Consider the following 23,041-nt stretch of genomic DNA (forward strand, 5'->3'; position numbering starts at 1 on the left):
CCTTCTAACCCTTGGCCACTTTAAGACTTGTGGACTTCAACTCCCAGAATTCCCCAGCCAGCAATTCTGAGAGTTGATCCACAGTGGCCAAGGTTAGACATACCTGCTTTATATCCTGCCGAAAGATGCGCACGCTTGTCTTCCCCACTCCCGAGCCCATTTGCCTGATCCCTTCCTCAGACTGGCCCCTGCAGGATCATTTCGCCATGCTTCTCATCCCTGGCAGCTGGTTTGTTTTTGTTTTTCTAACTCGGCCCCTTTAAGATGGGCGGCCACCGCCTCTGCTGCCTGGGGAATTCTGGGAGTTGAAGTCCACAAGTGGCCGGGAAAGCCTCTTCCTGGGCTCCTTTCGTGGGCTCCTTGCACCGGGGCTGACCAGAGGGCGGAAATGCCGCCTCCAGCGCCCCCTTTTCCCCTCCCCCAAAGGGCCTAATGTCCCCTGAGCGAAAGGGGAGGGGCGGGGGGGCAGCAGCCCAAGGAGCACAAAATGCCCCCCCTCGGCGTGCACCCGGGGGCCTTCTCCCCCTCCCCGCCCCGAAGTTCCTGGGCTGAGCCGGGCATCTGCTGGGAGGCTGCGGGCTCCCGTTCTCCCGCCGCCCACGCGGGAAGCTGCGCTCTAGGCGGCATCAGGGCAGGATCGCGGCGCCCCGCAGGCGAACGATCCGGGACCCCCGCCCGGGTGAGACCCCGGGAAGCAGGGCGGGATCGCCCCCGCAGGTGGGCGCGCTGCATCCCGGCTGGCATTCGGTCCGGGGGCGCTTCCTTCCTTCAGCCCCGGCAGGCTGGGGCGGCGGGGCGAGGCGAGGCGGCCGAGGGCTCCGCGATTTCCGACGCCTCCGTCCGCGCGGGGCCCCTCCCGGGCAGCCAGGCTGCTCCGCCGCCGCCGCCGCCGGCCGTGCGCGCTGAGCTCAGGGGCCGAGCTGTCACCGGCGGGGCGGAGCGGAGCCGCGGCAGGGCGTCAGCGGCGGAGGCAGGAAGGGGCCGAGCAGCAGCCGGCGCTGGGCGCAGGGAATGGCGGCCGGTGGCGAAGCCGGAGCTGCGGGCGCCTCGGCAGGTGCCACCCGGGCGAAGCGGGCGGGCGAGGCTGGCACCGGGCGGGGCGGGGGTTCCGGGGCAGGGGCGGGGGCGGGTGCGGGGCAGGCCGGCGAGCGGGCGGGCGGGGCCGAGGGAGGGAGGGGGGCTGCCGGTGTCCGAGAAGGGGCCGCTTCCCCTCCGCCGCTGACGCCCTGCCGCCCCCCAGGCTGGTTCGCGTGGAGGCTGCCCGGCAGAGCCCTCTGAGCGCCCCGCCCGCCCCGAAGATGAATAAGGCGGCCACGGAGGTCTCCGGTGAGTCGGGGTCTCGGCCCGCGGGAAGCCTGGAAGCGGACGCTCTTTTCCCACGGGGAGGGGCCGGGACCAAGCCGCCCGGAGGGGGAGGGCAGGGGGCGGCCCGACCCCCGAGCGATCCTTGCGCAGACGGGCGTTTGCACCCCCTCCGTTGGCGCTGCGCTGAGTCTTGCCGGGGCGGGTGACCCCGCCGCCTCTGTCCCCCCCCGTCCCCGCAGAGAATAGCCACCACCTGAAGGTCTTCCTGCCCAAGAAGCTGGTGGAGTGCGTGCCCAAGTGCCCGGCCCTGCCCAAGGAGCGCCTGCGCTGGAACACCAACGAGGTAGGGGCGCTGGGGGAGGGGGGCGCAGGCCGCTGCTGCTGCGGAGCCCCGAATCCGTCCTGGGCTCTGGGTCCTCTGGGGTGGGCGGGGAAAAGCTGCCCCATCCAACAGGCAGGCTCAGGTACCAAAGGGCCCCTCTGGATGGGGGCTCTGCCCTCCTCTCGGGACTCCCACCGGAGGACCCCGCCTGGCCCCCTCCACCCCCAGCCTCCGTAGTTTTTCTCTTCCGAGTCTCTGAGGTCGAACTGAGCTTCGTTGGCACCGACTGTGGCCAGGAAAGAGCCCCCTCCCCTCTTTTAAGCCAATCGCCCAAAGACGCCTGTGGAAAAAAGGCTTCCTTCGCCTCTTAGCCCAGCGCGAGGGGTGTGGTGGGGGGGGGAATATGATCCCCACTATAATCTTTGCAGACGGGAAGGTTTTGTGTGTTTGTGCACAAAACAGGGAAGTGGTTCCTGCAAGGTGCTATTTTTGATCTGGAACAAACAAACTACATTTTTATGCCTTAATATGAAGCCAAGTGGGCCTCCCTCCTCCCACATGTTATCCAGCCCTCCTGCTCTTCTCCATCCTTTCGAGACTCTCCACCACGTGCCTGAAATTCTGATTCAGGAGGTCCAGGTGCCTCTCCCTTCCCCGCCTTCTCCGCCTCTTTCCTGTAAACGGCCATTTTTGCTTTTCCTTTCTGCACCTTTGCTGGCATCTCCTGCCTCCCCCTCTAACATCCCAGAGGCTCCCTCACACGCGCAGCTTTGGCCTCTTTGCTTTTGGGGAACGGTCCGGCCTTAGTAGCGTTAGTGCTGCGTTGGCATTTCCCGCGAGGGAGATGGGTGCTGGCCAGAGGGGAGGGTGCTTCTGCTCTAAGAAGGATGGACCAGGTGGCCTTTTGAAGGGGGCTGCAGCTGCTGACCCTTCGGTCCCGGATCAGGGCAGAGAGGAGGCCGCAGGGGTTTCCACAGAACGGCAGGTTAGAGGGTGGTTCTCACAGGCCCTGAACTTGGCTTGACCGCCAGCATCCGGGGTATCGGCCTGGGCAGCCTCGGGAGGCCTGCAGGAGACCAACATTCGCTGCTCGCCCGGAGGACACTCGGACATCTCAGCTGCAGACGGACTAGCTTCCCTTCCTCCAGGCAGTGAGGGGACCCCGGAGATGGGAAGGGTTCCTGGGTGCCAACTCAGGGCAATCTTGGGGGTGGGAGGGGTTGGGGGGGACCTGCAGAAATTGTCGGGATCCAGTAGATTCTGGTCCAAAGACCGGAGGCTGCTGGAGTCTGGAAGGGGAGGGGGACGCCCTGCTGGCCTTCTGGCTTTCGGCTGGCAAAGCTGACCATTGCAGAGAACCTCTGGCCAGAGGCTGCCCAAAAGGGGAGGGTGGGGCCAGCTGTGGGTGCTGGAGGTCGGCCCGCATTTCTGTCAAGGCTGCCGGGTGGAAGGAACCTCCTGTTTTGTACAGGCAGTCCTTGAACTGCAACCATTTGTTTTCTGGCTGTCACAAGTCTAGTCAGAAAAAAAGTGACTTAGGACCATTTTCCACACTTACGACCATTGCACCAGGGTCACATGATCAAAATTCAGCCGCTTGGCAACTGGTTCATAGTTATGACGGCCGCCGAATCCCGGGGTCACATGATCCCCTCTTGCCACCTTCTAGGTCAGCCAGATTTACTTAACAACGGTGGTAAAGAAAGGTTGCAGAGTGGGCCTAACTCACTTCACAACTGCTTGGGCTCGGTTGTGGTCGTAAATTCAGGACTGCCTGATCGCCCGAGGGGCATTTTTGGGGAACCCTGCAGATCGGGAGCCCTTTTCCTCCTCCACCCCCAGCTCTGCCTTTAGACCAGGGGTCTCCAACCTTGGCAACCTTGAGCCTGGCAGACTTCAACTCCCAGAATTCAAAGCAAAGCTGGCTGTGGAATTCTGGGAGTTGAAGTCTGCCAGGCTTAAAGTTGCCAAGTTTGGAGACCCCTGCTTTAGACCCTGGGATGCTGGGGGTGTTGGGGGAGGTGGCCTGAGGGACACCCACAGTGGCTCTGTCCTCAGGCAAGGCTCCCTTAAGTGCCAACCAGGTGGAGGCTGACGTGGGGAGGAGGGAGGGGGGGGCTTGTTTTTCAGGGTCCTTTGGTTGCCCTTCAGAAAGGTCATCAGTGCGAGACTGACCATAAGTCGCCTTTTTCCGTGCCATTGTCACTTTGAACGGTCTCTAAACGGCAGGTGGAGGGCTCCCCGTTTCTCTTGTTGGACCAAGCCCTTGTTTCCCCCGAGTGCTCGGACACTTGTCCAGGGAACAGGGCACCCAGGGGGGTCATGGTGTGGAAGGGGGCACTGTGCCCGCTTCTGCTTCCTGGCCCACCCAGGAGACTTAGGCCCTCCTGGCCCCTCGGTCCCCACAGCGGCTTTCTTGGGGTGCAAGAACGGAATTGACAGAAATGCAAAATGGGGGCGGGGGAGGTAGCCTGTGCCAGGGGCTTCCCAAGACCCAATGGGGAGGGTCCCAGCCCCTTCCGGCTTTTAGGGAAGGATCTCTTCAGATCCCCAGCGACTTATTGGAGCCCTTTTAGGTTATCTCCACCCTGAGTTTGGCCTGACCCTCTCCTGGCTGCCCGGCCTCTGGGCATTTCCTCTGGGCTCTGAGGGGGCCACTCTGGGTCTCTCTTGCAGGAGATTGCTTCTTACTTGATCACCTTTGAGAAACATGAGGAATGGCTCTCGGGCTCCCCCAAGAGCAGGTAAGGGGCTGCTCTCTGCTGCCTCAAGGCCAGGGCATGGGGGAGGAGGGTTGGTCAGAGGCACACCCACCCATCCCTGGTGGAGCAGATGCATCTGGTGCTTTGGGGGCCTGAAATCTCTTCGGGGGGGGGAATCTGGGGCAACCAGCACATCCTCCCCACTTCTAACTGACCTGCTGATTTGGTCCAAGCCACTTTCGGCTGCAAACATGCACATTTAAAGAATGAAAAGAAAGAGAAAGACCCCTCCCCCCCCAAAATGCCAGCATACAGCTATGGCAAAGCTGCTTTGCAGGGAGGCTGCCAAAACGGGTGAGGGTCCTTGTCCCCTCCACCTCAGCTGGCCACTTCCTTCAAGGTGGGCTACAAGATGCCAGACCCTCCTTGGCTGCCCCGTCCAGCCATGGCAGAGTGGAGAAGCCCCTGCTGCCCAGACGGAGACCCTTGCTGGGGAAGGGGTGGGTGATGGCTGTGCCCAGAGGGGTTTTTGGCCCTGCTGGCCCCCAGGCCCCCCCTCCCAAGGGGATCCCTGCAGACCTGGGGGGGCTCCGGGGCCCCCTGCTCACCTGGGGTTCCTCTCCCGGCAGACCCCAGAACGGCTCCCTCATCCTCTACAACCGCAAGAAGGTGAAATACCGGAAGGATGGCTACTGCTGGAAGAAGCGGAAGGATGGCAAGACTACGCGCGAGGACCACATGAAGCTGAAGGTCAAAGGGGTGGAGGTAGGACCTCTCCCCTCCAGCCCCCCACCCCACCCCAGAAGCCCCAGGCGCTCTCTGGGCAAGGGAGCCGCATAAGGGGGCCCCAGGGGGGTGCTGGGGGTCTTTCCGGGGTCCCGGTATCAAGGAGGCTGCAGAGCTTGAGAATCTGCAGAGAACCATGGGGGTGGGGGAGGATCCGGCCCTGGGAGGTGGGGGGAGGGGTTTAGAGGTGGTCCTTGACTTACGACCACAATTGAGTTCAAAATTTCCCATAGCTAAGCAAAACGTTTGTTAAGTGAATTTTGCCCCATTTTGCCACCTTTCTTCCCATCGTTGTTAAGGGAATCACACGGTTGTTAAGTGAATCTGGCTTCTCCATTGACTTTGCTCATCAGAAGGTCACGTGGCCCCGGCACACTGCGGCCATCATAAATACAAGTCAGTTGCCAACATTTTGGTCAGGTGGCCGTGGGGATGATGCAACGGTCGTAGGTGTGAAAAAACAGCCGGAAGCCACTGTTCTCAGTGCTGCTGTAACTTCGAATGGTCACTAAATGAGCGGTTCTAAGTCGAGGACTATCTGTACTGGGGTCTGCTTAAGGAAGGAAAGGCCCCCCCCTCCAAATCTTTGCTGCCTCTTCCCAGTGTCTCTACGGCTGCTACGTCCATTCGTCCATCGTTCCGACATTCCACCGGCGCTGCTATTGGCTACTCCAGGTCAGTCTCCCTGCGGCTGCTGAGGAATGGGGGTGGGGTGGGGTCTCCAGAAGGAGGATAGCAGCAGGGGAGCTGCCGTCCCCTCCTCAGTTCCCTGCATTTCGGAATGGCTGCTTAAGTCCAGCTGAAGAACGTTATAATCTGTGGAAAAACGGAGATCAACGCCCTCGTTTGAATTATGCCTTGAAGGCTAACGTAGCATTTGTCAATCTTGACAACGTTAAGGGATGCAAATTTCAACTCCCAAAATTCCCCAGGCCAGGATCCTGGGCTGAGGAATTCTGGGAGTTGAAGTCTGCACACCTTAATGTTGCTGAGGTTAAGAAACTTTACTCTCAATACAGGGATCTCCAGTTTGTGGACTTCAACTCCCAGAATTCCCCAGCTAGCTGTGCTGCCTGAGGAATTCTGGGAGTTGAAGTCCACAAGTCTTAAAATTGCCACGTTTGGAGGCCCCTGCTCTAATAGAACAAATGATGATTTTAGGAAAATATTTATTCACTGTTACTTACTAAGAATACCAATGACAGCAGGAGAAAAATGTCCGAAATACATAAATTCATTGTCAAGAAATATGTGGGTCTGGTATCCTACTTCTCTGGGGGGCGGGGGGGGGGGGGTTGCCTGGCCTTCCCTGGAGAAGCTCCTCGTTTCTCATGGCTCCTGATATGTGATGAACTGCCGTGAGGAGGGGGATCCCTTGGAGGGGAGGGGTCCATTCCCGAGGAGGAAGAGGCAACTCAGCCCAGAGATGAGCTGTGAGAGAAAGAGGGTGAAGACAGCTGCTCCTTAATAGTTCCATCTAGAGTACATCTAGATGCAGAGAGTCTTGAGTCTTCAATCTGGCCAGATTCTGTCTACAGGTTTGACGCAATAAAGAACTTGACTTGGAAGAATCATCAAGGTTATTCTTGGTTTGGGGCCTGACATGGTGTCCTTTTAGGACCCCCCAGTTATTCTTCAGAAGTTCTCTTAACTGGGCTGGAGAGTCACCAAGGCTTAGCTTACCACCCCCACCCCCAGTTTCAGTTTGAGAGCTGCAATGTGGGTTGGCTCCATCTAAGTACCGGTGAGAAGCAGGAAGGAAACCAGGATTCAAGGCTTAGGAAAAGTTTTCTCTCTTTTGACAAGGCCTAGACTGCCCCCTTTGCTCTCCCCCAAGGAGCCCCCTGTGCCCGCTTTTCCTCCCACCTGGTCTCCCCTTGCTCCCCCCTGCAGAACCCGGATATTGTCCTGGTCCACTACCTGAACGTGCCGGCCATCGAAGACTGCGGGAAGATCTGCAGCCCCATCCTGTGCTCCATCAACAGTGACCGCAAGGAGTGGCTGAAGTGGTCGAAGGAAGAGCTGGTTGGGCAGCTGAAACCCATGTGTAAGCAGTGCCGGGATGGGAGGGGTACAGCAGCAATAGCCGTAGTCCTTAGACTGACATAGTGCTTCGCAGTGGCTTCCAGCCCTCTCTAAGCAGTTTACAGAGTCAGCCTGTTGCCCCCAACAATCTGGGTCCTCATTTTACCCACCTCGGAAGGACGGAAGGCTGAGTCATCCTTGAGCCTGGTGAAAGTCGAACTGCCAAACTGCTGGCAGCCGGCAGTCAGCAGAAGTAGCCTGCAGTACTGTATTCTAACCACTGCGCCACCACAGCAGGTGCAGGAGGATGGGTTTTAGGGTTCTTCGTGGAGGGAGGGAACTTACCAGTAGTCCTTGACTTACGACTAGTCGCTAAGTAACTCTTCAAAGTTCTGATTGACCTACCTGGGAGTGATTTATGACCCGGATTCGAAATTCCAATGACCAGATCCTTCCCCAGGTCACATGACCACCCAGGGGCCACATTTACCGCCTTTTGTGGTGTCCCACAGTCACGTGATTACATTTTATAACAGGTTTGCCAAAAAAGCAGCATTTCGCCAGCCCTGTAGCACAGCAGTCCCCGGCCTTTCAGAGTTGGTGGGCTGGCCGGTGGGGGGGGGGGGAGAAGAGAAGAGATGGTTTTGTGTGAGGGAGGGGAGGCCCGCCCCTTGGGTGAGTTGGGCTGACCACACGTGCACCAACCCACCCCTCACGTGGCCCGGCTGTACAAAGGCCACGGCTGCTGCCCACGGGTGAGGACCCCTGCCATAGCAAACAAAGGGTTTGCTTAAGAACTGTTACAAAAAGGCCACAAATTGGGCCCACCCACTTTATAGCCATCCCGAGTTACAAGCTCCCTTATGGCTGTAACTTGGAGACTCTTCCTGGAGTGGGGAGCTCCAAACGGCCGGCCGCCCCGCCAAGGGCCGGTGGCTGTGCTGAGCCTCTGGCCTCCAGCAGGTGCTGCTCAGAAGCACCAGACCGTTCCCGGGAGGCTCCGGCTGACCAGCAGCTGGACGCCAAGCCCTGGCTGGGCAGGCCGGGTGGTGTGACCGGCTGGGAGCTGCCGTCTTCTGGGGGAGGAATTTGGCCACAGGGTGCTCCAGAGGGCTGCTTTTGAGAAGAAGCTTCCTTTGGCCCATCCAGTGCCCGAATGCCCGTGGCAGGGGCAGCACCCCCTCCTCCTCCCTGGGAGGGCCGGGCGGGGAGGGTGGGTGACAAGGCCGGGATCCTGGGCTGGACGTGCTGCGCTCTTCCCTCCCGCAGTTCACGGGATCAAGTGGACGTGCAGCAACGGGAGCAGCACCGCCGACTTCTCCGTGGAGCAGCTGGTGCAGCAGATCCTGGAAAGCCACCAGGCCAAGCCGCCCCCCCGGACACACGCCTGCCTCTGCAGCAGCAGCCTCGGTCAGCGCCCCCGCCCCCCCTTCCCTTCCGAGGGGTCTCCAGGGCATCCCACCAGCTGAGAGGCTCTGGCTTCAGTCGCTCTCAGGGGGAGCTGAGGGGGCTTGGTGGGATCAAGGAAGAGCCTCTCCAGGAGGGTCAGGGTTAGAGAGGCAGGGCCACCTAGGGCCAGCTTAGTTTGTCCGTGGGTGTGTGGGTGTGGGTGGGTGTGTCTGTGAGAGGGAGGGAGGGAGATGGTGTTGCCATGGCAGGAAGTCAGGGCCACCGGAAGCAGGGGGAAACACCATCTGGATTGGAAGTTGCCCAGTTATGGGGCACAAGGTGGGGCACTGCCTGCAAATAAACCAGGATCCTCATCTCAGGCTGGAAATGGTGGCTGTAACCCCCCTCCCTCTCCTCTCCTCTCCTCGCAGGGAGTCCCGGCCACGTCCCGCACAAATGCAACAGCATTAAGCACCGGATCATCTCCCCCAAGGTGGACGTCCGTCCTTGCCCCTTCCCGGCCCTGACAGAAGTACAGAACATCTCGGGCAGCCCCGAGGCCAGAGCTGAGGCTGACCTGGCCAAGGGGCCTCTCCTGGACAGCAAAGGCCCCAAGCCGGCCAAGACCAGCTCCCCCACCATGGCCGATGCCATCCCCGACTCCACACAGCCGTCCCCTGCTCTGGCCCGGCCCGGCAGCTTCCCCAAACAGGAGCGGCCCCCGGGCACCCTGTCCGTCAGCCTGCCCGGCAGCACCATCTTCGTCATGGCTGGCCCGAGCGGGGCTGAGAAGCCGCTGGCCCTGACCCCCAGCCAGCACCTGGTCTCCGGAGAGGGGGGAGTGGCCCCCACAGCACCTCTCGGCCTGGCTGTCCTGCCCGGCCTGGTCCTCTCGCAGAGCCTGGAGTCCGCCATGGAGACCAATGAGGGGGCCTCGGACGCCTTCGACCCGGACCGCTTCCTGAACAGCCCCAAGCAAGGACAGACGTACGGGGGCGGCCCGGGCCTTCAAGCCGAGCCAGAACCCACTGATAATGCCCCGGCCTCAGGCTACTCGCTCTACGTCTCCACCAATCGCTTCTTCATCCAGGATGACGGGGCCAGGCAGGGGCCCACACCCGTCTCGGCCAGCCCCACGGTGGTGGCAGCGGAAGCCAAGAGCAGCACAGATGCGCCCATGGAGACGGCGGGCGAAGGGGACTCCCGGGCCGAGGTGCTGCCGGGGGAAGTGGGCGGAGAGGCCGGGGGGGTGCCGGAGATCTCTCCCAAGGAGCTGCAGGAGGAGCTGTACTCGGTCATCCAGAGAGTGGCTGCAGCGGCCGCGGGAGGCCCCTTCGGCCTGTCCTTCGACAGCCATTTCCCAGACCTCATTAGCGAGCTGATGACGGAGGGCACAGTGGCAGATGGTGCAGGCAGCCCGAACGGCCCCAGTCCTGGGTCGGAGAGCCCAGAGCCGGTTCTGCCGGAGCCCCTGGCCGAGCCTTGCTACGCGGCGGAGGCCGTCTTGGGGCGCTCCGCTCAGCCCTTGGTCTCCATCACCGACTTCTCACCTGAGTGGTCCTACCCGGAGGTGGGTGCTCAGCTATGGGGGCCAGAGTGGCCCCAGAGGTCTGGCTGGAGGGGCAGAGTGGCGGGGGGGTATCGGACCCTCTTTGACTCCTGCCTTTTCCTCCTGGGGGGGCAGGGGGGCGTCAAGGTGCTGATCACCGGCCCCTGGATGGATGAATCAGAGTCCTACAGCTGCCTCTTCGACCAGATCTCGGTCCCTGCTGCGCTCATCCAGTCTGGGGTGCTGCGCTGCTACTGCCCAGGTAGGTTAGCCGAGTGGGGGTGGGGGGGAGGGGGAGGGAAGGGCCACTCTACGCCCCCCAACCATGCTCTCCCCCTTCCTCCCGCAGCCCACGAGGCGGGCCTGGTGCCACTGCAAGTCGCTCAGGACTCCTGCCTGCTCTCCCCCTCCGTCCTGTTTGAGTACCGGGCGCGGAACTTCCTGGCGCTGCCCAGCACCCAGCTGGACTGGCTCTCCTTGGACGGTGAGTGGGGGATGCGCCCCCCCGCCCAGCCGCAGGCAGGGGACCCGGTGGGCTTTTTCCCTGCAGGGCTCCCACACCCCATACAGGTGGTAGCCCTCCGCTTACAACTGTTCCTTTTAATGACTGCTCAAAGTCACAGTGACAGTGAAAAAAGTGACTTCTGGCCATTTCCCACTCTTACGACCGTTGCAGCGTCTCTGGTCACGTGATCCAAAGTCAGACTTCTTTTCTCAGATGGCCCAGAGTTATGACAATTGCCGTATCCTCGGATTATGTGAGCTCCCTTTCCAGCCGTCGGACAGACGAAGCCAATGGGGAAGCCAGACTCACTTAACAACCGGGTTGCTAGCTTAACAACTTCAGCGATTCCCTTAACAACCGGGGCAAGAAAAGTCGTAAAAGGGGGCAAACCTCATTTAGCAACTGTCTCGCTTAGCAACAGAAATTTGTTGCTTCTTTGCGGCCGTACGTTGAGGACTGCCTGTGGAGCCATAGAATCTCAGGGCCAAAAGGGACCTCGGGGGTCTTTGCGTTGCCCCTCGGAGCCCACGGCTGCCCGTAGCCCACGGGCACTGCCCCATGGCCAGGCTGAGGTCCGGGGCTCCGGAGGGTTGTTTGTGTCGGAAAAAGCCGCGCTGGGCCTGGCCTGGGTGTCGCCTTACGCGGATATTCCTGGCATGTGCAACGGAAAGGCTGGGAGGGGCCAGGAGTTTCCATGACGGGCTGCGCTGGCCCCACAGCTCCCCTCTGGGGAGGGTGAGGCCAGGCCACCCCCTCCTCCTCCCTCGACCCTCCCCGGCCCCAGAGCCCCTCACCCTGCTCAGCAGATGCCCAGGGCTGGGTGGGCACCCACATCTACTGCTCCCCCTCAGTGCATCGGAGTAGCCCTCCCCCGCTTCAGTCCCAGGGGGGGCAGCTGACCCATCCCCCCTGCCCTGGCTGAATCCCCTCTCCCCACCCCCCCACCCCCAGCCTCTGCTGGCCCAACCGGGCGGGCTGGTGCTGTCCTGCCTGAGGGCAAGGAAGGCCTGGGAATCTCCAGGTGAAAAATCATTGCCAGCCTGGAGGGGGAAATTTTCCCGATGCCAGGAGGGGGGGAGGGGGGAGGTTCTGCGCCCCTCCCCCATCCAAGGGGCTCAGTTGCCCAAAGCAGCAGCCCTGAGCAGGTTGGCCAGGTAGTTCCCAGCCCGCCTCGCAGGGAAAGCTGCCCTCAGCCAGAGTGGGGGCTACCTGCTTCTGACCCAAAGGAGGGGAGGGGGGGAAGCAGCCTGAGCCCAGCCCACCCCGGAAAGACCTCACCTGGCCAGAATCCGGTCAGAGCCTCTGCTGAGCAGCGTTTGCCAATCGGGCAAAGAGGCTTTGAGGGGTGCCTGAAGACCGTCCCCTCCCCTGCCTGTGCCCGAGGGCATCTGTCCAGGCACGCATGCCCCCCCTCCCCCCCTGTGTGACCTGGAAAAAATCCCTTTCTGAGAACAAGCCTGGCTTTGACAGGCATGACCTGCCCGATCGCCCTGGCAGAGGCCGAGCTGTGCACGGGGCGCCTGGCCACCTCTCCCTCTCCCTCCCTGGCATCTGGGGAAAGGGGGCAATGGGGAATAGGGTCCCCCCTTAGGTGGGGAGGAGAGGGGCCCCTTCCTCCTAGAGGGGGGGCTCCTCAGCCACCCGCTGCAGGCAAAGGTCCCTCCGGCTGACGGTGTCTGTGAGAGCTCATTAAAGGATTGCCGCCCGCCCGCCCTCCCCCCACTGCCCAGGCCGGTGGCTATTTTCGGGAGGGCCGGAGCTGGTCAGGCTGCCGTCTCTGGCTGGCGGAGGAAGAGCCGGGTCCCCTCCCACCGGCGCGTCAGAGGTGGGGCAGCAGCCCCCTTCGCCCTGTCTTCGCATACCAGGAAGGCTAGCGGTGCCCTGATCTCTGCCCCCCCAGCTGGGGGGCGGGCCTAACCTGGGATTTCTTTGCGGTCCCTGGCAGCTGCCTTTGAGTCCCGCCGGAGTTGAGGAGCAGAGCGCTGGGCTTGGGGGTCAGGCAAGGGGGCAGCCCCGCGTCCTCTGGCAATGCGCAGAGCAGGTACTGGCCCTTGGGCAGGTGGGGAAGGAAAGAGGGGGATGCTGCTGGAGGGAAGGACCTGCACCCTGGGGGCTTGGGTAGGGGGTCCCCAGAAGCACCCCCCTGCTCTGGGGGGAATGCCTTCCAGCCGTGGGTCCTGGGGCTCTAATGTGGGCTGACAGAAGCAGCCCTCTCCCCCCCGAGGGACAGCAGTGGGGTCTCCCGGAGGCCACTTCCTGCTCTGGGGGGCAATGAATGAGCCGGGTGGGGTTGTGTGGGAAGGGGCAGGGGGCGTCTCCAGCACCTCTCCTGGCAAGTGGTGTTTCCGACACTTTGGGGGTGCTCTGTGATTAACTTGGGTTTTATCTGCCGTGGCTAGTTGGCTTTCCTAGTGGGTGCCTGTCATTGTTGCGTGTGGAAGGGGCGTCTTTCCATTCTGCTTTTCGGGGAAGGGACCCCCAGCTTTGCTCTGCGAAGGGACGGGGGGGGGCTGGACGTCCCTGGCCTTTGGTGAGGCTGAGGTCGCCTTCGCTTCATTTGGGATTTCTTGCCATGGACTTCATTTGTTTATTCGTTTAATTTGTTTATCTGAACCCCTCAACCTTCCCCCATCACGGAGAATACGCGAGCCCCCTTCCAGCCCCCCCTCCCCACAGGCTGGGTCCACTCGTTCCCCGGAGCAGCAGCAGGACAGGGGGGCTCCAGGGGTCCCCTGGATGAACCCCATTTTCCACTCGCCTTTCTGAGACCGAGCAGACTGGTCAAGCCTCCCACCCACCCATTGGGGGCAATGAAGATGCCCCCCTCAGCTGGGAAAAGGAGGTCAGCCCAGCCTGTTAATCGTCCCAAGTCAGGATTAGCTTAACAGGATGTCCAGCAGCCTCTTGACCTCCCCCCCCCCGGTTCACCTGGGCTGGCCAGGAGGGGCGGGGCTGCTTCTCACCAGCCTCCTTCCCCCCCCCCAGATAATCAGTTCAGGATGTCCATCCTTGAGCGCCTGGAGCAGATGGAGAAGCGCGTGGCTGAGATGGCCGCCTCTGCCTCCCACGGCCCCCAGGCCCAGCCCCAAGGGGAGAAGCCCCCTGGCCAGGTGAGATGTGGGGCAGGGGTGGGGCGGGAGGCCGAGCTGGTGGCAACCGGAGCATGGCATCATCTGCTGGTGCCCAGCTGCCATGGTCAGCTTTCTCCTTGACTTGAGGGCTTCCAGTCGGGCATTCAGGGGCACACATTCTGCCAGGGGGGCACCTGGATCTGGCCATGGAGGTGCAGGGTCTCCTCTGGGGCAGAAGCCTCCCTGCAGTGGGGCCTGTGCCTGCCCTCCACTCATGCTCTTCTCCTGGGGTTCCACGGGGCCCCTGGGGGTCGCCCATCCGGGCTCCCCTTCCGTGAGGCTATTCTCCAAACAAATAGGGCTGCTCCCTCCCGTGTCACCCTTCGGAACACTTCTTCACCCCACGGCTCCCCTCTGGAGGCTGTGGGGAAGGAGCTCGGGGCCCCTGCGCAGGCCCCATCGGGCCCCTCCAAGCCATGATTCTGGAAGGGCAGAGGGCGCAGGCTTTGCTCAAGGAGACTGCATGGAAGAGGGGCCTTGAGCTGGGGTGGTGCTCCCCCCTCAAGGGGGGTCAGACCGATGGCAGGGCCCCCAGGCGTTGAAGGGGCTGGATGGGGGCCTCTGAGCCAGGAGGTCTGGGGTGTATGTGTGGCACTGCTGCTTGTGAGGTGGGGGGTGGGTGGATCTGGGGGGGGTTGCTGATGTGACCGTCCCACCCATCCCTTCTGGAGTACTGCTGAGCTGCAGGTGCAGAAATGATAGGAATTTTCAAACCCCCTCCCCTCCCCTCCCCCCACCAGGAGCCCCTCTGGGAAGCTCCCAAACCAGCCAACGTGCAGACAGTGTCTGGGATGGAGGTCCCCCCCCCCATCCCCTTTGTCCCAGCCCCACATGCAGCAGCAACCGCATGTATATTTAGTGTGCATCCCGCCCCCCACTCCCCCCCCCCCCGGCCTGGATCTCGGGTTTCGCTGAGATTGGCACCTGTGTGGTCAGCCAGCCCAGCTATTCTGGAGCTGCCCGGGTGGGGAGATAAGGCCAGGCGGCCTCTGGATGGGATTAGGGAGGCGGGAAGGCATCTGCCCCCCCCACCCCCCAGCCATCCAATGGCCCCGAATTCTTTCCGTTGAGATCAGCCGCTTGGCCGGAGGGCAGGGGCACCACGTGGAGCCTTCTGGGCAAGGGGCATAGCCTGCCTCAGCCATCTTCTGTGGTCAGAGGAGAGCAGGCACTACAGATGCCATCATCCCCAGCTGGAAGGGTCCTGGTAGAGCTGACACGAGTAAGGAAGCCGAGGGAGGGGGGCGGAGGGGGCCTGGCCTTGGCCCAGGAGCTGAAGGGCACCTCAGGGACAAGGTACCACTGCCCACCAAGACCCCCCACTGCAGCCTCTGCCCCTCTTGGCTGGCACGAGCTGGGAGTTACAGAGGAGGGCACCTTTGAGCAATGTGGCAGCCCACTCCTCACTTTTCCCTCACCTGGAGGGCTTGAGCCGTCTGCATGGAATGCCAGCCCACCACTGGGTCCTTGGCGCCCCCCATCCATCTCACCAGCTGTGGGGGGAGGTTGTTGCCACGTGTGGGGCAGGGGAGCTAAGGGGTTTTGGGAGGCTGTTCTGCTTTGGGTGGGAAACGTGTCCCTGGCGCCTTGGGGGAGGAGCCTGGAAGGGGCTGCAGAGGCCGCCTGTTCACCCCCTCCTCCTCCCCCCCTGCCTCTGCCTCCCCCCAAACTAGGCCGCCTCCGACTCCTTTGAGGAGCGCATAGTGGCCGTCTGTGAGAAAATGATGCTGTCGCAGTCGTGGCTTCGCTCGGAGACCCTCGTGCACCACGTCAGCTTCCGAGGAATGACTCTCCTGCACCTGGCAGCCGCCCAAGGCTACACCCGCCTCATCGAGACCCTGATCAAGTGGCGGTGAGTCCCCCTGCCCGGCAAGCCGAGGGCCCTTTGGGGTCTCTTGCCCAGAAAGCTGCTTTCCACCCAGTTCTGTCCAGGACCCCCAAGTAGAGGAGTCAGGAGAGAAAGGAGGGATGGGGTGGAAGAGAGATGGCTTCTTCTCGTGTGCAAATTTAATAAATAGATTAACTGTTACCTCTGGACACGTACAGCTTAGTCCTTGGCTTACAACCAATTGCTTAGTGGCCATTCTAAGTACTGACGGTCAACACCCCCTCCCCAAAGGTCACATGACCAAACACCCGTTTGTGGCATCTGTGGACCGTGTTTTACAACAGTTTTACTGAAAACTCGTGTTTATTTCTGGTTTTTGGCAAAACTCATACTGGATCCCTGGTTTGCTTAACAACAGTCACAAAAAAGGTCATAAAATTGAGCCGGCCCCATCTTACTATTGTCACAACTTACAACCGTGATGGGCAGGCTCCCTTACGGTCGTAAGTCGAGGTCTGCCTGTATCCCATTCTTCTGCCTTGTGAAATAGGAGCTCAGGAGGAGTCGCTTGTTCTCTGGAGGGAAAAGAAGTCGGCCTTTTTAAAAAATAAATATGGCAGTGAGCCCGGATCGTTGCTTTCGGAGTCCTGCATTTTGATTCCGTAGAAGGAACCCTGCAGGTCATCTAGACTGACCCCTTGGCTCTGCCCTGCAGGCCTGCTAGGAAGATCCAGGAGTCTTCAGTGGAGATACTGCCATTTTGGGGGTCTTCCCCTGGACGGATCTTCCGTCCCAGCAGGGCTGAGCAGACCCCTCCCCTCCGGGCCTTCCGGGCCTCGGTGTGCAGACCCTCCACCCATCATGGCAGGTCCGAGCCTTTGCCTACCTAACAAGATACTGTACGTGCTCGGATAAAATCTGCCACTTGCCCGGGTCCAGCTTGCCAAATTTTGACCCTCTGAAATCAGGGGGTGTGCAAAGACCAAAGGCCCCCAGCCCCCCCTGCCCCTTGCTGAGGCTGTGCTCAGAGCTGGCCTGACGGCTACTCTCTGTTTCCCCAGGAGTCTCAACGCCCAGAATCTGGACTTGGAGCAAGAGGTTGATCCCCTCAACGTGGATCATTTTTCCTGCACCCCCTTGGTGAGTGCCTCTCGGTGGGGGGGAGTGGCGAAGGGGGGGCTGGCCCTGTCCCACAAGACAGGAAGCCAGATCCCCCCCGGGGCCCCTCCTGCTGCTTTGCCTCATGGGTCTCATTCCTGTTCTTCCCCCAGATGTGGGCCTGCGCTCTCGGCCACTTGGAGGCAGCCCAGCTGCTCTACCGTTGGAACAGCCAAGCTCTGGCCATCCCTGACTCTTTGGGCCGCCTGCCGCTCACTGTGGCTCGTTCGCGGGGCCACGTCAAGCTGGCCACGTGCCTGGAGGAACTGCAGCACCAGGAAGAGGCCCTCCCCGAACCTCTGGAGCCCTCGGCGGATGCAGCCGGGTCGGCCGGCAAGGCCTGCGTCGTTGGCCTTCAGCACCCCATGGAGGGGCTGCACGTCCCCTCCCCGCTCTCAGCCAGCCCAGACACAGGTAGGGGGCTTCCTTCCATCAGGGGAGCGGCCTGCAGCGATGTTCAGCGCCAACTGAACCCTGACTGCCTCTCTCCCCAGGACTCAGCACTGCCAGCGGGGTCTCCTCCCCCTCGGAGCGCTCGGAAGGCTCCCTCTCGGTCACCTCAGCCTATTCCAGTGGGTCAGCCCTGCGGGAGTCGCCGGCCTACAGCCCCGAAGCCGAGGGAGCCATGGACGTCTGCCAGGGCCTGCCACCGGGCAGCCTGGAGGGCTGGTACTTGCAGGAAGCCACCAGCCCGGCCAGCCTTCCCCCTGCCTCCTTCTTCCTGAGCTATGGCGAGGGAGGCTCTGTGGGGCCCCCGGGAGGCCCCGAAGCCCAGCTGGAGCCGGAGTTGCTGGCCTACGGGGAAAACGCTGAGAATGAGGAGCAACTGCCGGAGACGGACGTCCTGCAGGTCTGGCATCCGGGAGGGCGGAAGTGGTTGGCCATCCATTCACTGGGCAGTCTGGGGGCAACACCGCTGCCTCCACCCAGAAACCCACCTGCCTTCTGCAGTGGCCACGTGGGAAAACCCAGGCAGAGCCCCATGGGTGGGGGGTGGGCTTAGCGGTGCAGGGAGGCGTCCCTGCTTCTCCTCCTTCCGAAAAGACTTGGTTGCCACAGAGAACCAACAGCCAACCTCTCCTGCCATGCGGGGGCCCCCATTCCCTGCAGTCCAGCAGCGCACCCCCACCCCAGAGGGCTGTGCCCCTTAATGCGAGCGGCTGCCTCAGCCTGCCCTATTGGGGGACACTGACATGGAGTGCCCCGGGCTTCATCTCCCATCCCCGCCCCCAGGGTGAAATGCTCCCAGTTCGGACCGGATCATCTGATCCGGTAGCGATGGAGGTGGGTGGTCGGAGAACCAGTAGCAAAAATCCCTGCCCCTCCCCCCCATTGCCCAGCTGAGCTGTGCAATCATCAGAGGCTTTTTTTTATTATTTTTAAAAGCATTTTTTCTACAACCTCTTTGGCCAAAAAAATGCTTTTAAAAGTAAAAAAAAAAAGCCTCTGATGATCACGCGGCTCAGCTGAGATCATCAGAGGCTTTTAAAAGCATTTTTTCTACAACATCTTCCGCCGAAGAGGTTATAGAAAAAATGTTTTTAAAAGGAAAAAAAGCCTCTGGCGATCAGGCAAGTCAGTTGGGATTGTCAGAGGCTTTTAAAAGCATTTTTTTAAAAAACCATTTAGAAAAAATGGTTTTAAAAGTAAAAAAAAAAAGTTGGCCATGCCCACTAAGTCATATTACCCCCCAAGCCACGCCCACAGAACCGGTACTAACAAATTTTACATTTCACTGCTGCCGCCCCCCCTCCCGCCGTGGCCCTGCAGGTGGACGTGATCACGCTGGCCAAGCAGATCATTGAGGCCACGCCGGAGCGCATCAAGCAGGAGGATTTTGGCTGTGCCGAGGCGCCTCTCCGCGAGCGATCCAGCAACGTGGGCCTGAACGAGACCATGTCCTGGCTGGCCAGCTACCTGGAGAACGTGGACCAGCTGCCCAGTCTCCCCCAACGACGGTAGCTCTGCCAGACCCTCGGGGGGGGGGAGAGGCTGGTGAGGTTTTGGGAAGAGGAGCTCATGTCCCCCCTTCTGCCTTCCAGAGGCTTGGCCCCCTCGCCCCCCGGGCGCTCCTGCCTCAGCCCCCTGCAGTCCCCCCTGGCGGACCTGTCCTTCGAGCGCCTCCCTCCGCCCCCCACCGCCGCCAGCTGGGCCGAGTTCCTCAACGCCTCGGGGAACGGAAAGATGGAGAGCGACTTTGCCCTGCTGACCCTCTCTGACCACGAGCAGCGAGAGCTGTATGAAGCCGCCCGCATCATCCAGACAGCCTTCCGGAAGTACAAGGTGAGCCTCCCGGCCGGGGCAACTCAACAAAACTCACTTTACAACGGAAATGTTGGGCTCATTTGTGGTCACAAGTCAAGGACTACCTGTATTGGGGAGGATGGGGAGAAGCCTTGCTGGGGAGAGAGGAGAATAAGGGCTGACACCGCCCTCTCCTACTGTGCTGATGTCCCGTCCCCCCCGCCAGGGCCGTCGCCTGAAGGAGCAGCAGGAGTTGGCAGCGGCTGTTATCCAGCGGTGCTACCGGAAATACAAGCAGGTAGGACTCCATTGGGGGGCAGGCCCATCTCTGGCCCTTCCAAGCCTCCTGGGAGGATCCCACACACGCTTGCAAGTGCCCCTCCCCAACTAACCTGCTGTCTCTCTCTGTCTTGCAAGCTAACCTGGATTGCCCTGAAGGTACCGCAGGGAAGTGGGGTTCTTGCTCAGAGGTCCGGGGGCCACTCCTGGCGGGGGAAGAGGGGAGGCATGTGGGGCTGGAGAAGCCTCTGGAAGAGGAGGAGTTAGGGGTTTGGGACGGACTGGGAAATGGAGACTCCGTCTTTGCTTCGGGTGGCTTTGGCGAGCCCTGGAAGGGGCATCTCGGCTCCAGCTGAGGGAGGGGGGCGGCTGGATAGGGGCAGGAGCCCCACTGGGGACCTAATTGGGAGGACGCAATGTTTTGGCTTTGGGGTGCTTTCCTTGAAAGGGTGAGGATCCTCTCCCTGTCCTACCCTTACCCCCACCCCCGCCCCCCCAAAAAGCCCCAGGGCCCCTGAATCAGGACATTTTCCGCCAGGAATTCAAGGCGTTTCAGTTGGTTGATTCTGGGGAGCCCAGAACTCCCTTGGGGACAGGGGGCAGAGGGGTGTCATCCTCCCCCCCACACACAGATTAAGGGACGTGCCTTTGATGGGAAGGCCGTGGGTGCTCCGGGATTGGCAAGTGGGCACCGGCGCCTGCCCCCCCCCCCGTGCTCGGCACCCAGCCCCTCTCCTCCTCCCTCCTGGCACAGTACGCGCTCTACAAGAAGATGACGCAAGCGGCCATCCTGATCCAGAGCAAGTTCCGCAGCTACTACGAGCAGAAGAAGTTCCGGCAGAGCCGCCGTGCTGCCGTGCTGATCCAGCAATACTACCGCAGCTACAAGGAGTACGAGAGGCTGAAGCAGGGCCACCGCGCTTCGGCCGCCATGCAGCAGAAGATCAAGTGGGTGCCGGGAGAGAGCGAGTGGGGGGGCTGGTTGTAAGGGGAGTAGCCCCCTGCTCTGCAGAGGGGGCAGGAAGGTAGGAGCAGACCCGGCCTGGGGCACTCACCCTGAGACCCTCCCCCTGAAGCCCAAGACCCCCTCCTGGCAAAGTCCATAGCCATGGCATCCTCCCTGTCTCTGGTCCTCGCCAGGGCTTCTCAGCCCGCCCGCCCCCCCCCGAGACCGAGCAGGACAATTTCAGCCCTGTGATGTGACACCCCCCCCCCAAGGACTGCTGGCCCCCTGCAGCTGGGACAGATGCTGTCCTGGGACAAGACCCCTCCTTCAGCAACAGCCCCAGAGCAGCCTGGGTGGGGCAGCTCCTGCCAGCCTCCTGTGGGCCCTTGAACCACTGGGCAGCAGCTGGACGCTGGCAGCCCCCTTCCCCCCCTTCATTTCAAGCTTGGATCCCTTCCTCCACCCTGATGCCCAAAGTGCCTTGGGGGGCTGAGGGGCCCTAGGGAGGGAAGGGGCTTCCCTCTCTCTCTGGAGGGAAGGGGAGGCCTGGCAGCCCACACCAGAACTGAGAATTCTTCAAGCCACTTCATATCAATTTGGGAGAATTGGCTATTGGTAGTCCTCAACTTATGACCGCAACTGAGCTCACATTTTTGGTGCTGAGAAAGTCGTTAAGTGAATCACTGCAGTTATTAACATGGTTGTTAAGTGAATCCATTCTCTGCCATGAGAGGCCTGGTCCACTCCGGCCATTTGACCCCCGTCTCCTCTTCCGACAGGGGAACCTTCCTGACCAAGAAGCAGGATCAGGCCGCTCGGAAGATCATGCGGTTCTTACGGCGTTGTCGGCACAGGTACAGCAGAAAGGGGGGGAGACGGGGGGAGGGCAGGGATTGGGGGCCTTTCTGCAGTCGCTGAACAGGCCTCATAAACACTATAAGGAGCCACAAGATGAGAGCCAGCGTGAGAAGCCCAGCCAGGTGCCTGTGGGGTGGAGTATCTGGGGGGGGGGGTTCCCCTTGCTCTCTTTCACCCTCCCAGTATCTGCAGACCATGTGCAACCCCTTTGCCCTGGGAGGGGTGGGGGGCAGCCAGCTGCAGATAGGGCGGGTGCTTTGTTCTGCTCCAGGGATATAAGGGCGTCCCCTCCCTTCAGAGGTTGCCTTCCCTCGCTTCCCCCCAAACAGGATGAAGGAACTGAAGCAGAGGCAGGAGATGGAGGCGCCCCCACAGAAGCGCGGTGTGGCCACTTAGCCCGAAGAGGAGCCCGCAGAGGAGAATCCTGACCCCAGCCAAGCCCCCGAAGGACTGGGAGGCTGGGGGGTGGCCACGGGTCTCCCCGCAGGAAGGAAGGACTGTGCAATAGAAAACCGCCTGGGTCAGAGCTTGGCCCCTTCCCGCCTGGGGTGGGTGCGGAAGCTCTCCTGGCCGGGGCCCCAGACCCCGGGCCCTCGGCTGCATCACAGGAGCCCCCGATGAGCTTGCCTTCCATCTGTGCCAAGGCGTCTCTGCCGCGCAGGAGCCTTTCTGGGGGTCGGAGGGGGCTGCCGGTCGGTCGGAGGGGGATGACGCACCACGGGCTCCGTAAGGGGGGAGGGAGGGATTCTCGGGGGGGGGGGGCACTGCCTTCATGCCAGCTTTCTGGAGGACCTGCAGCAGCCCCCAGTCGCAAGGGGTTGGGTGGAAGACAGCCTCCTGCCATGCACTTTTGAGACCCCATCTTGTTTCCTTCTCCCCTCCCTCCCTCCCCATTAGCTGGGCCAGGCCGGATTTGAAGAGGGTCCCTCCCTCTCCTGCCCCCTTCCCCGAGCCTCTGTACATACTTGTATGATATGGGCAAAAGAAGGCCAGGTTGGCATCTATTTAACCCAAAGGCATCTTATCCCTTGGGGTGGCGGTAGGAGGCTGGGGAGAAAGACGCAATGGTTGTAATTTTGGAGCCCCTCCGCTCCCCCCCCCCCCAATCTGCTCTGTGTATTTCAGCCCAGCCTCTGGGTGTCACTCCCTCCATCTGTCACACGGCTACCGTTTTGCATGACTGGTTGGTTTGTACAAATTTACATTAAACTGCAAGAAAATCGCCAGTGTAAACTCCTTGCAAGAGTATTGAGTGGGCATCAGCCTGGCAAAGGGGGAGGGGGGGCCTGGAGCCTCTTGGCGGGGAACAAGCTGCAGACACCCCCCCCCCATGCCCTGGGAGTGGGAAGCAGCAGCCGAGGGTCTCTCCACCCTCCAGGGGACAAAGCCCATTTTCTCAGCTGGCCCACTCCATGTTCTGCATCAGTGGAAGGGAGGAAGAGCTGCTCTGGGAGGCAGAAACTGGGGAGGGGGAACTCCAGGCAGGCCAGACTCTGGCGTCAATTCTGCCTCACCCTCCTTAGCCAGCAAGGAGCCTTCCCCAGGCTGAGGAAGGCGAGGGGCCCTCCTGGTCCCCTGTGTAGCTGGAGGAGGGGCTCCTTCTAAGCGAGGTGGCTCCCCTTCTGCTCTCAGCAGGCCTGCCCAGCAGCTGTGGGGCTCTGGCCACTGCCCGACGTCCGGCCCCTTGATGCAAGGGGGCTTCTGTCCCCCTCGCTTCCTTTTCAGTGGGTCTGTGGGTCTCAGGCATGGCAGGACAGAGACTCTTGGGGACCCCCGAGGCAAGCTGTCTCTGCCCCAAGGACCAGCTCAAGCTGTGGAGTGCCAGGAGCCCCCCGCCCCCTGGCAGAGGGGAGGAGGGAGGCTCTCTTCAGCTGCTGCCCATGGGGTGAGGTGGGGGTTGCTACGGGGCAAGGGGCATCTCTTGGAAAGGGGCAGTAATGGAAGAGGCTGAGCCTGGCAAGGTGTGTCCTGCCTGTCTCAATCTACCACCCGCTTAGCAACCAAAGGGCGGGGG

The 23,041-nt window shown here is 61.5% G+C and overlaps 1 protein-coding gene across 5 annotated transcripts; it reads left to right on the plus strand.

Moving 5' to 3' along the window:
- Positions 1-299: 299 nt before the first annotated feature.
- On the plus strand, positions 300-22,260 carry CAMTA2 (calmodulin binding transcription activator 2). Of its 5 annotated transcripts, none has more exons than XM_087893706.1 (23): positions 308-717; positions 1,241-1,326; positions 1,545-1,648; positions 4,304-4,371; positions 4,959-5,094; positions 5,719-5,790; positions 7,009-7,162; positions 8,410-8,550; positions 8,961-10,099; positions 10,214-10,340; positions 10,428-10,562; positions 13,569-13,693; positions 15,388-15,566; positions 16,604-16,682; positions 16,814-17,114; positions 17,195-17,550; positions 18,471-18,658; positions 18,743-18,983; positions 19,171-19,242; positions 19,362-19,382; positions 19,978-20,171; positions 20,949-21,023; positions 21,357-22,260. In XM_087893706.1, the coding sequence occupies exons 1-23, from the start codon at positions 488-490 to the stop codon at positions 21,421-21,423; spliced, it is 4,290 nt and encodes a 1,429-aa protein (XP_087749832.1). In that variant the 5' UTR covers positions 308-487; the 3' UTR covers positions 21,424-22,260. The 5 variants fall into 5 exon arrangements, with proteins under 5 accessions (XP_087749836.1, XP_087749832.1, XP_087749833.1 ...); XM_087893708.1 differs by lacking the exon at positions 308-717 and adding an exon at positions 720-1,054; XM_087893710.1 differs by lacking the exon at positions 19,362-19,382 and having other exon boundaries at positions 300-679.
- Positions 22,261-23,041: the final 781 nt, after the last annotated feature.

The sequence above is a fragment of the Pantherophis guttatus genome, chromosome 4, assembly GCF_059756535.1.
Source record: "Pantherophis guttatus breed Tessera chromosome 4, ASM5975653v1, whole genome shotgun sequence".
Lineage (NCBI taxonomy): Eukaryota > Metazoa > Chordata > Lepidosauria > Squamata > Colubridae > Pantherophis > Pantherophis guttatus.

Coding starts and splice junctions, on each gene's coding strand:
- CAMTA2 (XM_087893706.1), top strand. CDS start 488: ATGCCCCCCCTCGGCGTGCACCCGGGGGCCTTCTCCCCCTCCCCGCCC. Junction 8,551..8,960: donor CCTCTGCAGCAGCAGCCTCG/GTCAGCGCCCCC, acceptor CTCTCCTCGCAG/GGAGTCCCGGCCACGTCCCG. Junction 20,172..20,948: donor GCCATGCAGCAGAAGATCAA/GTGGGTGCCGGG, acceptor CTCTTCCGACAG/GGGAACCTTCCTGACCAAGA.